Raw genomic sequence first — 12070 nt, 5'->3', positions numbered from 1 at the left:
GCCAATGAAGAAAATAGAGGCTTTGCTCTGTAGATCCTGTGCAATTGAGCAAGTCTTGCAAAGCAAGCTGTTATGCAGAAGGAATTGAGAGAGGGAGAAGGAAGCAGCTGGCAGCCAGTTGCTCGGGGGCCTCATAATAGCCCTCTGGGGGCCTGATTTGGCCCCTGGACTACATGTCTGACACACCTAGTCTAATACATCTGCAGTCAGTGCTCCTTCTTGGACAGCTGCTGGCACTGGGTCCTTCAAAGGAAGAGGAAACCGCAGAGCCACAGGGACACATCAATCCCTCTTCACTCCAGCAGGCAGAGGAGCATGAGCAATATCTGCAGCAATTCCCCAGTATTTAGCAATGTGGATGTATCACCAATATGGGGGGGGAAAAAATAGAGGAGCTCGAGAACTTTGGCAGATATGCCAGCTTCAGTTCAGTGCCTGCTCAAGGAATTAGTTAGCTGAGGCAGAACAGCCTTGAAAGCTTTACACTGGTTGGGACTAAGAGATCCGAATCGGAGAGTTGGAAGGGTCATCTAGTCCAACCCTCTGCACAATGCAGGAAATTCACAAACGCCTCCCTGCACACACTTCCGGTGAGGCTTGCTCCACAGCCAGAAGATGGCCAAAACCCCCCAAAACTCCTCCAGGATCCCTGGCAAAACTGGCCTGGGAAAAAAACGCTGCCTTACCCCAAAGTGGCGTGTAAGAAAGGGCCAAGAGAACTAACCCTTCCTGCCCTCCTTCTCATTATCTACCTCAGTTCACACAATCAGCACTGCTGTCAGATGGCTATTTAGCCTATGCTTAAAAACCTCCAAAGGAGGGCTTCACCACATCCCAAGGAAGCCTGTTCCACTGAGGAACCACTCTGACAGGAAGTTCTTCCTAATGTTTTGTCGGAAATTCTTCCAGTTTAATTGTAACCTGTTGGTTCTTGTCCTTCTGGACCAAATAAAGCCACCCTGCACCACCATCCTCTATATGACAGCCCTTCAAGTATCTGAAGAACTGTCTTCCCCCACATATGAAGCTGCCTTCTACTGAATCAGACCCTCGGTCCATCAAAGTCAGTATTGTCTACTCAGACTGGCAACAGCTCTCTAGAGTCTCAAGCTGAGGTTTTTCATGCCTATTTGCCAAGACCCTTTTTAGCTGGATTGAACCTGGAACCTTCTGCTTACCAAGCAGATGCTCTACCACTGAGCCACAGATTCCCACCAGGGAATTAAGATCACAGAAAGAGGCCCTCAAACAAACAAAGACGCTTGTTTGATGGGCATATGAGAGAGGGCTTTTTTCAGTGACAGCCCAAAGTTCATGCAACAGCCTCCCCAGGAAGATGTGTCTGGTCCCCTCACTTTCCACCTTCAGGAGGCAGCTGAAGACAGTTCTCTTTAGGACCACATCTGGTTTACTAGGAGCCCTGAGCTTGATTTAACATTTTGTTTTTAATGTATTTTAGGTATACTACTCCACTTTGCAAACCACCGTGAAGCCTTTATGGAAGAAAGGCAGCTAATAAATACTTTAAGCAAATAAAGGGAAATAAAACAAAGTGCAGAGGGCGCGCAGTAAGGACCCACTCAACCGAGGAGGGGGGGTGGATTTAACTTACAAACTGAGTGTTGTGGTTGCGACGCAGGCGCATCGTCATCTTGGTGCAAGGCTCCGGGCTGTGCCTCAGCTCCTCCTTCATACTTGCATAGCCGCGGGGAGAGATAGGCTCCAGCTTCGTCTCAGGAACGGGGGCCTCCTCTTTCACGATGACCGTAGGAGGACACTCCGGCATCTCCTTGTCTGCGGCGGAGAGAATGGAGGTCGTGATGTCGAGGGCTCCTATTCCTCTAGGATCCTAACTGCGCGACTGGATTCCCATTCCTACCTTTTTTGCGCATATTCTTGTCTTTGGCCACAAGTCCCAAGCCCATCATTTTGGGGCCAGCGCCGTAGATCTGCAGCTTCTTCAGCTCCGGGTTCTTTTCGATGTCTTCTTCTGTCGGCTCTGGCTAGAAGGAGGACAGAATTGGAAACCGATGTGAAGCTGTCGGCTGCTAAAGCGTGCTGCCGAGACCCATGACAAAACAGTCGCAAAGGAAAGCAACAGCAACTACGTAGTCGGGCGTGAGAAGAAGAGGAGAAAACTGTTTTACAAAGGCAGGCGATAAATGCCAGGATAGCGTCAGCTCAGGTCTTAGGAAAGGAAATTGTTCTCGTTGTGGAACAGAGCTCCTAGCTAGATACATCTCAACTGTGAGACATGCCCAGAATGCACTGCAAACAGAAGCAAAGTGAAGCAGGGTTAAGTTAGGAGACTGAGTTGCCTCAAGCCGCAGCTCCCTTTTGTCGTGTGGCCCCCCCTGGACTTCCAGCCACGAAGCAGGGTGAGTAAACAGAGCAAAGAGAGACAGAGGCAGGAGGGACGGACAGAACAGGAACAGTACCCATGCTCGAGGCGCCTGCTCAGGTAACAGAGGTGGGGCGCTGACAGATTCAGGACACGATTCGGCTTCCTGTAGGAGGACGACAAAATGCGCGGGGAGCAGGGGGTCAACAGCTGGACTCCCAACAACTGCAGCCAAGGTGTCAACGTGAGGCACAAAACGGGGGAGGCATTGTTGGATCACACTGAAGGAGACAAACGCTACTCCTTCTGAGTCCACATCTAGAAATGAAAGTCACTAAAAAGCCGATAGCTGGGGAACTCTGTTAACTGGGGGAAATGTAGCCTGCTTGGGAAGACCTCATGGGAGGAACTAGGAAATCATTCCGGATCCTACTTTTCAGAGAGCATAGGGCTTAAGTGGTACTAAAACATCTTTAAAGCATACTGCCATTTTGAACACATATGTGATAAAAGGGGGAAAGCTGGATTTGGGAGGGGAGGGATGTCCCCCTTTCTACAGTGAATATATACAAGCAAAGTGGGGATTCCAACCCATTGCAGTTTAATCCAGAAAGAGTAATAGCTGGAGACTAATGAATGTCAAGGACAAAGAAGGTGAGCTGGTTTTTATACCCCGCTTGTCCCTACCCGAAAAAGTCACAAAGCAGCTCACAATCTCCTTCCTTTCCTCTCTCCACAACAGGCACCTTGTGAGGTAGGTGAGGCTGACAAGAGCTCTGAGAGAACGGTGACTGGCCCAAGGTCACCCAGCAGGCTCCATGTGGTGGAGGGATGGAGAATCAACCTTGTTCTCCAGATTAGAGTCCGTCACTCTTAACCACGCTGGTTCTGCGAGGAGCACTGAGCCGTTACCTTCACTTGGAGGTGTGGGCCTAGCTCCCTTCTTCCCTTACTAAGCTTTCAGGAAGGAAAAGAGAACCTATTGTGCCACTTAGAAGTAAAAAACCATTGGGGGGGGGGGGGGGGACAAACAATTGAGAAGGAGCTCCTAAGCGCCCTCACTCTTAAGGAGCAGGTATGACCCAAGTGGAAGAGGTGCAGGGACCTCTGGAAGGGAAAGATTAGAACAGATCTGCTGTTAATGAGTGATTTCTTCTGATACAGACCCACAAACAGAACCCAGGAGATTAAGCTCTTACTACATATGCTGAGACATCAGAGAGACAGCACCAGAGTGGTACAGTAGGCTGTTGGGCTAGGATCAAGGAGACCACATTTGAATCCCCACTTGTGCTATGGAATAACCACCATATTCTATTTTTCCTCAGCTTACAAGAGACAGATAGCTAAATTCTGGTGTCCTTTAATAACCGCAACTGTCCACAAACCCCCCCTTCCCCCCCAAAAAAAGCTTTCAGAGAATCAAAACTGACCAACAAGATCTCAAAATAAACTGTTATCGCGTAAGAGGGAGAAAAGGCGAAGCAAAATCCACTTGGCGGAAAGGGTAGAATACCACAATTCCAGGCTCTGGTCCATCTCAGTCCAATCACTTCTGCAGCCACTGGGTGCTTTGCTCCAGAGAGGTCAGGGGAAAGGCCGAAACAACTCTGGCCTTCTAAGCTCATGAGGACAAGATGGCTTTGTGAGGGAGGGAGGGACGTACTAAAGCAGGGCTGGAAAGACATATGGCTTTTTGCAGAGTCAGAGAGGGGTGTGTGTGCACCATAGTCCTGGAAGTCACAACAAAAGCAGTGATTACAGCAAGAGACGCACGTTTCACTCACCTCCTGCTGCAGACGCTTGGCCCGGCGCCCATAGCTGTTGAACTTCGAGGGCTGCACTGACTGGCGCAAGGGGATGCTGTGGGGCTTATACTCCTTGTCCTTCTCTTCGTTGTCAAATGGGTGGGTGTTGCACTGCTGGGAGAGAGCGGCGTTAAAACTGAGTGAACATCCTGAGTGCACTCGCCACGAGCGGAAACCAGAAAGTGAGGAACGAGGTGTGGCTCCCTGCCAGAGAAGCAGCGGAACCATGACTGCAAAAGAAGACCCAGCACCTTTGGGCATCCTATCCCATCCCCTCCGCCAAGAACTGCCTTCCCAGAATGCCAAGGGAGCTGGTAGCTCAAGAAAGCTCTGAGATTTCCCTTTCAGGCTCCAGAGTCACCAAAGGAGAAAATGGAAGACAAAATGAAGCTAAAAGAGAAACGTTCATGAGGGCACTCCCACAGTAAGCTTGCCACTTACCACCAGGTTGGCCCCCGACTGGTACATTTCGTAAGGGTAAATGATGCGCTCATAGTGGGAACGAAGAAGAGAGCCAATGTTCTTTCCCGACGGATAGGAAAGGCGCTGGGCCACTCGTGCCCACCGGCGATCTTTGCAGATGGCTTCGTATCCACCTTCCTCCATCACGATCTGAAACGTGAAACAGAGAAATAGCAACCCTTCCAAACTCTGTGGGTATCACTCAGTCACAGCAAATCTACTTTCCCATACACTGGGCTAGTATCATCATGGTCTGCCTCAAAACCCACCTCCAAATCATAAACCACATTTCACCTAGTCCCAGATTTGGCCTTCCAATTACCCCTGCTGACACCTAGCCGTGAAACTAATTAGTTCTACTAGCCCCCCTCAGGGAGGAATTCTGTTCCAACTTACTTTGCTCAGGCTGTACAAATCAAGGATTCGCCTCTCTACGTTGGGGATTTTCAGTGAGGAGCCTTGGATCTCCCAAAACTTTGCAATCTGGTCCAGATAGTTAAGTTTCACCCTGGTCTGTGCCTGGCAACGTGAATACAAGCCACAGTCAGAATATCTCTCAAATCAATGGCTTATTTAACAAGAATCACTCCGAGAAATGGCACCTTTCATCCACCAACTGTCGCATTTTTGGTATGCCTGCATGGTGCCAAGATGCCGCCAATTTTGACATAAATAAAAGAGTGTACACATACACCTGGACTGGCACTTGCCCTGAGTTTTGAAGCACCAGATGCAAGGCAGAGAAGAACTCTTCCACTCTTGTTCACCCCCCCCCCACCATCTAGCTTGAGCACTCCAACCAGAAGGGTTCACTCAAGAACCACAATTTTAATTGACAGCTTTGTCAGTGATACTGCCAACTTCCAGGCTAGTTACATAGGAAAAACAATCCTCGAGTTCAAAGAGTTTCGCCTTTGTTCAAACTCATAGCCAAGACTACAACGTTGTTTGTTTTCTTAAAACAAACTTTAGAGCCCAGTCAATCTCCCATTTTCACAACCACAGCAAGCTTCTTCTTAGCCTTATACAAATTCACTCATTCTCTAGTGCAAAGGTGGCCAAACTTCCTTAACATCAGAGCCACGTAGAATAAACACCAGATGTTTGAGGCAAGAGAGTGGTGGAAAGAAAGCAACTTTAAATACCTTCTCCAAGCTGCCGGCTGGCTTGGCTTGAAGAAGTGATTTAAAGAGAGAATTGCCTTCTCCAAGCTGGCTAACAGGGCAGAGCGGTGGGGGCTTCGAGAGCCACACAATATGTGCGAAAGAGTCACATGTGGCTCCCGAGCTGCAGTTTGGCCACCCCTGCTCTAGTGCAACCTTTTTAGCACCAGGGACCGGTTTCATGGAAGACAGTTTTTCCACGTACCGGGGTGTGGGGGGGGGGGCGCGGTTTTTGATGGTTTCGGGATGATACAATTGTGCACTTCCATTTCTATTATTACACTGTAATCAATGCTCCCTGTAAGCTGAGGAGTCTTGTGAGCAAAGAAATTCTACTTTGTGAGCTACTGGCATAAAAGTTGTGAGCTACTGCATAAATTAGTTTGTTCTGGGGCCATTTCTCCTGAGCCAAGACAAAAATGTATGAGCCAGAGGCTAAAAAACTGTGAGCTAGCTCACACTAACTCAGCTTAAGAGGGAATGCTGATATAATGAAATAATTATACAGCTCACAGCCCGGTTGCTAGGGGTTGGGGACCCCTGCTCTAGTGGAACTAGAGTCTCCTTAGTTGCCCATAAAAACAAACTCCCAGGATATGCAAAATACTGACATACACAAGAGAGACGGGCTTTGACATAGGAGATGGACTGATTCATTAAAGGAAGCCACAACCTCCGTTTACAAGACTTGAGCAAGGCTGCTCACAAGAAGACTCTTTGGAGGTCATTAATTCATTGGGGCACCATAAACTGAAAGGGACTTGATGGCACTTAACACAAATGCTACAGGACACCCCAAACTGTAAACTGAAGATGAGGACAAATCCTCACAATATTATACACCAATGTACTGTCATATTACATACAACAGCAGCTTAAATGCGAGCATTCGAAAACAGCTCCAAAGCCACATATACTGTAATCCCCCATAAGCAGTTTATCTTCATAACGCCATATCAGGCTGCCACTGATTGGTTAGACTGTTTGAACACTGCACCACACTGAAGTTAATAAGCTGTACTCCAAAAACAGCAATTCATCTTGGCTTCTGGAATTGATTCTACGGTTCAATACTGTTCGATGTCCAGATCATTAACTGTAGCTTGATACAGTCTTAAGATGGCGCAGTTTGCTGATGACAAGTTACGGTGTCAAACCGATTGAGGAAAATTTACCAACCATTTTTTAGAAGTTTGAGATTTGTGCTTAATTTTTTGCACAAAAATACTGCAGGTTTGCTTGGTATGCAGTTCCCGTGCTTTGCTGTTCCCCCTCATCTTCTTGCTTTGGAACTCCCCCACCCACCTGCTTGAAGTAGCCCTTTAGTTTTTTTAGAAATATACCCAATATCATCACATCTCACCTCCAATTCATTGAGCCTCTGTATCCGTGGGGTAAACCGGAAGTTATCCACTTCCACAGCAAAGGGAGGCTGCCAGTCCTGGGGAAGAGGCAGAAGGGCAGTATTGATTAGGATCACAACGCACTCTGCATGCACAACACAAAGCACCCTAACCATTCCCAGCAAGAATATGAAACACTCTCAGCCCCATCATCTGTGTGCGCTCTAACATAAAGTGCTGAGGCCAAAAATAAAAACCAGAAGCAGAACCTCACATGATCTCAATTCAAATTTCTAAGCCCGCTTGCGGGATAGGGCAGGGTATAAATTGAAAAATTAAACTAAAAAGAAGAGGTCAGACATATTGACACACAAAACCTTGGCAAACAGGAAAAGACCCTTGGTTTTACTTTCTTGAAACCTAGACGCACACTGAGCTGACATCTGAAATAGACCTGTGTTTACACATGGATGCACACTAGTGAAGCATACACAGATTATGCACTGTACAGTGTCCTCTGTGCATGTGTGTCTATCTTTCTGTCTGTGTTTCTCCTTCGTTGCTAGGGTCAGGCGGACCAACTGAAGCACAGGACACAGTCTGTTCATCTTTAACCAATCTGCAAATATCCTTCCTCAAGCCACTGGATGGGCAAGAACTGCTCTCCTGATGCTGTGGCACAGACATTTCCAGGGTGGGGCAACTGCTTATCATCATTAGTTGCTGAGGACAGGAAGACAAGGGAAGGCCAGGGGGAGGGAGATCCAAGGCCTCCTAACAAAAGCTTTTTGAAAATGAGTCAAAATGATGGTTTAAGCACATTTCCTTCCCTCTCCCACAAGTCGCACGAACATAACCATTTCTTGCATTTGTAACAGTAATGAAATTAAGAGAAATATTTTATTAGTTTCCGAGAGCACAGCAAACTAGGCAAAAGTGTTTGAGAAAAGGAGGCAGGTTAAACTGGGAAATTCCTAACTTCTCTTTTGTGATGTGCTTTATCACACTGAGTTATTTTTCTGAATTAAAACCTCTGAGTGAGAAGACCGAATGAGACGACAGGAGATATTAACAATGCCTTAGGTTCTCCTAAATGTTGCATATTTTAAATGCGAAAGGACTTATAAAATAGTGTATCCCAATAATTTCCAAAATCCAGACATTAGAAAGAGAAAACAACTACTCCAACAAGGTATCACTGTCCACAATCGCACCGGCAGAAAGACAGGTTCCTAAATCTCCACTAAGCTGAGCTATGGGTTTGCTGGCTTTAGCTAAAGGTACTGAATATCCAGAACAACAGTCAGGGCCAAAGTTTACAGTACAGAAACCTACAGAGGAAATAACATTTAACAAAACAGGCCCTTCTCTCACACAAAGCCCTTCACGGGATGAATGGGCACTGATAACACTACTGGTTTTTTTTTTTTGAAAATCACAATGACTCTTCAGTGAAGACAGGGGAAGAGGAAAGAAAAGCTGCACTCTGTCCCAAATGCTTTCATGGGACCAGAGAGCAAGAGATGCTGGAGTTTAGAGAGAGACCCTTCCTGTCGTGCCTGAGTCTGTTTCAGCATCTCTTGCAGTCTGGGCCGGCAAACTGTTGTGAGCCTCAACTGTTGTGAGCCTCAAACTCTATTAGGGAAATAAAGTTGATCTAATACTTCCAGGCTTCCCCCTCCCACCCCCACCCTCTCCTGCTACTTCCTAGACAAAGGCTCTGCCACTGGCAGCCATGTTGGCCATGCCACTGTTGTTATTATTTAAAAAAAAACAAACAGGCATAAGACGCAGCTTTAGAATTTGCTTTGACAGCTGGAGGTTTCCTGTATTAAAATAACTCATCAGGATAAGTGTAAGTAGCACATCAAAAACAGAGAGGGAGAGAAAGGAAGGATATAATTTAAAGCCCATTCTTGGGAAATGACACATTGGCAGTACCAGAGATGTTGTTCCAATGTACTTTACAGATGAGGCTTAGCAGCAGAAAAAGTAGGGTGCAGGGAAGAGCATCTTTAATAGACTGTGGCACATGATAGGCTGTGGCACTGTTGTAGGACTTGACCCGACCTACAACCCAGAAAAAGACCAGCTTCCTCAGAATAGCAGCTACATCCTACCACCCCCCATGGGTATAACCAATCCATGAGTCCATAAAAGTCACAAGAATCTCTCTGGGTCTCAACTGTCAAACTAGAAGTTCAGGTCTTTTATCAGGCCTACTCCTACATTTTGCCTGTACCTACCCATGTGGCGTGTAGGCAAGGAATCAGCATTTCCTGTCCATTCCAGCATCACACCCAACTACATCACGCCATTTACCTTTGGTTATGCCCCAAGTGGAATGCCCACAGCTGTGTGCTGGGTATTGCTACCTCCAATACCTCTTTCCAGCCATTCAATCACAGTCACAAGTAAGACACATCCCCACCGTGATAGACCTAAGGTGTCTCCTACCGCAAGAGCCTCTCAAAACCATATACCTTCTACCACCTACTCACAGGGCTGTAAGCAGGATTTCATGTTTAATGGGGCCCACAGCAGGATTTGTTATTTTGGGAGGGCAGGGGGTCACCCTGTTTAGTGGCCCTGTCCTCTAGGCAGGGTAAGCTGCCTTGAGTTTCACAAGCTAACTCCCCCCCCCCCCTTTTGCTCTGCAAGCTGTGTTAGGGAAGAGGAGTGGAAAAAAGTGAAAAAAACAGCAGCAATACTACTACTTGTTCAGAGTGGCGGTGAGCAAAGGGGACATATTGGGGACCCTCCAATGGAGGGGCCATACAGCTGGAGGGAGGGTTGAAAGGACGGGCCTGGCCCCCTGTACCTACAGGCATGCCTACTCAGCTCTTCCCATGAATCACTGCTGCCCTTGATAATGTTCTTCCGGTATGGAGCATCCCTGCCCACCACCTGTTTCACTTACCATCGCCACCGTCTCCACTAATGTGAGTTTGTGCTCCCCATTTCCCAGTCAAAGCTCAACTCCATGTCCCACCTGAAAGATGAACCTGCTTCCCCACCCAAAAAACTCATCAATGGCTACCTACAGCAAGATATTACCAATTTTGAGCATCCATATCACCCAAAAGTGAATTAAAGCCTTTGATATGAATTAAGATGATGATGATACTGGATTTATATCCTGCCCTCCACTCCGAATCTCAGAGTGGCTCACAATCTCCTATATCTTCTTCCCCCACAACAGACACCCTGTGAGGTGGGTGGGGGATGAGAGAGCTCTGACAGAAGCTGCCCTTTCATGGACAACTCCTGTGAGAGTTTTGGCTGACCCAAGGCCATTCCAGCAGGTGCAAGTGGAGGAGTGGGAAATCAAACCCTATGGGGTGGGTGGGGCTGAGAGGGTTCTCCCAGAAGCTGCCCTTTCAAGGACAACTCCTGCGAGAGCTATGGCTGACCCAAGGCCATTCCAGCAGCTGCAAGTGGAGGAGTGGGGGAATCAAACCCTGCGAGGAAGATGGGGTTGCGTGAGCTCTGATAGAAGCTGCCCTTTCAAGGACAAGTCCTCCGAGAGCTATGGCTGACCCAAGCTCATTCCAGCAGGTGCAGGAGTGGGGAATCAAACCCGGTTCTCCCAGATAAGAGTCCGCCCACTTCAACACTACACCAAACTGGCTCTCACGTTGACCAATGCCAGCTCCATCCTTCCTTATAAAACAGGAAACCACCCCACTCCTGTCCCCCCTGCCCCCACCCCTATACTTACAGCAGGCGGGCGGATCTTGCAGATGCCACTTTTCTCCGCGATGGGCCGTATCTTGGCGATGTAACCCAGGGGGTCGCTGAATTCGGCCCAGCTGGGCTCAAAGACGGGGCACTCGGGGGGCGGCAGGAAGTCCTCGGGGGGCAACGGGGGGTCGGAGTCCCCGGCCCAGGGCGGCCCGCGCTCCCCCCACTCGCCCGCCTCGGCCCCCCACGAGCCCCGGTCCGCCTCGCGAAGCGCCCGCAGGCCCCGCGGCGCTGCTCCATCCCCGCCCGGCTCGGCCTTGTCGCCTCGCGCCTTGGAGGAGGAGGAAGAAGCAGCAGCCCGGGAAGGGCCGCGGGGCGGAGGCGGCGGCTGCTGCTCCCCTCCCCCCCACTCGGCGTTCTCGGCGCCCCGCAGGCCTCGGGAAGGACCCTTCTCGCCCCGGCCGCCCCACTCGCCCGGCTCCCCCTTCTCCCCCCAGTCGCCGCCTTCGCCCGGCTCGCCCGCCGCCGCCTCCTCTCGGGGCTCCATGCCCGGCCTCGTCTCCCCCGGGGGTCCCCTCAGGGGGCCATGCCCGGCCCCTCCCCCTCACTCGAGTCGCAGGCCTGGCGGGCGGAGATGGCCGGGCCCCTCAGCCGTGCGGTCCCCCTCGGCCTCCCCTCTCCCGGGCCTCCCCTGCCCGCTCCCGGCCTGGCCGCCGCCTCCCCGGGCCCGACGCCCCGCGCTCGTCCTCCTTCCCCCCTCCCCGAGCCGCGCTCAAGGCCTGCCGGGTCCCCTCGGCCTAGCAGCCGCCGCCATCTTGGACTTTCTCAATCTCCTCCACACACAGAGGCTCTCCGTCCACAACAAAGCGTCTCCCTCCGCCAGCCCCCCCACTTCAGGGGCTAAAGGCACCTCCGCTAGGCGGTATCGCAGCCTGCCAGAAAAATCTTTCTCCTCTAGGAAGACCCCACAAAAATAGGATCGGAGAGGCCCGGGTCGTCTAAGCCGCTGCAAGGGAGAAAGAAAGAAGAGAAGAAAGTCCCAACCCCCAAAGCAGAGGCGGAAGGATTCAAGCAGCAAGGGGATGAGGTTGCTGGGACTTCTTGCGCACGTTTAAAGGGCCGCATTGCGCCTGCGCCAAAGGACAGAAAACAGGAAGAGGGGGAGAGGAGGAGGGCGTGGGTGGGGCTAGACGGGGCCCCGCCTACCTAGTTGTCAGAACAGTCCCGAGCCCGGCGGCTGTCAATGGGATTCCCTGCAGTTGCATTGGA

The 12070-nt window shown here is 50.0% G+C and overlaps 1 protein-coding gene across 1 annotated transcript in view; it reads right to left on the bottom strand.

Annotated features, from left to right (window-relative positions):
- Nucleotides 1–11348, bottom strand: part of KDM5C (lysine demethylase 5C) — a 32399-nt gene extending 21051 nt beyond the window's left edge. Inside the window, exons 1-8 of the mRNA XM_060253259.1 lie at nucleotides 10839–11348; nucleotides 7138–7215; nucleotides 5008–5130; nucleotides 4591–4761; nucleotides 4129–4260; nucleotides 2439–2507; nucleotides 1880–2003; nucleotides 1613–1794 (exon numbers count right to left, since the gene is read on the bottom strand). Of these exons, the coding sequence (XP_060109242.1) occupies nucleotides 1613–1794; nucleotides 1880–2003; nucleotides 2439–2507; nucleotides 4129–4260; nucleotides 4591–4761; nucleotides 5008–5130; nucleotides 7138–7215; nucleotides 10839–11348 (1389 nt within the window). The remainder of the gene's footprint in view (nucleotides 1–1612; nucleotides 1795–1879; nucleotides 2004–2438; nucleotides 2508–4128; nucleotides 4261–4590; nucleotides 4762–5007; nucleotides 5131–7137; nucleotides 7216–10838) is intronic.
- Between the last annotated feature and the right edge of the window lie 722 nt (nucleotides 11349–12070).

This window comes from Heteronotia binoei, chromosome 13 (assembly GCF_032191835.1).
Source record: "Heteronotia binoei isolate CCM8104 ecotype False Entrance Well chromosome 13, APGP_CSIRO_Hbin_v1, whole genome shotgun sequence".
NCBI lineage: Eukaryota > Metazoa > Chordata > Lepidosauria > Squamata > Gekkonidae > Heteronotia > Heteronotia binoei.
Note: the sequence above shows the minus strand (reverse complement) of the source record. Positions and strands in the feature narration are given on the sequence as shown.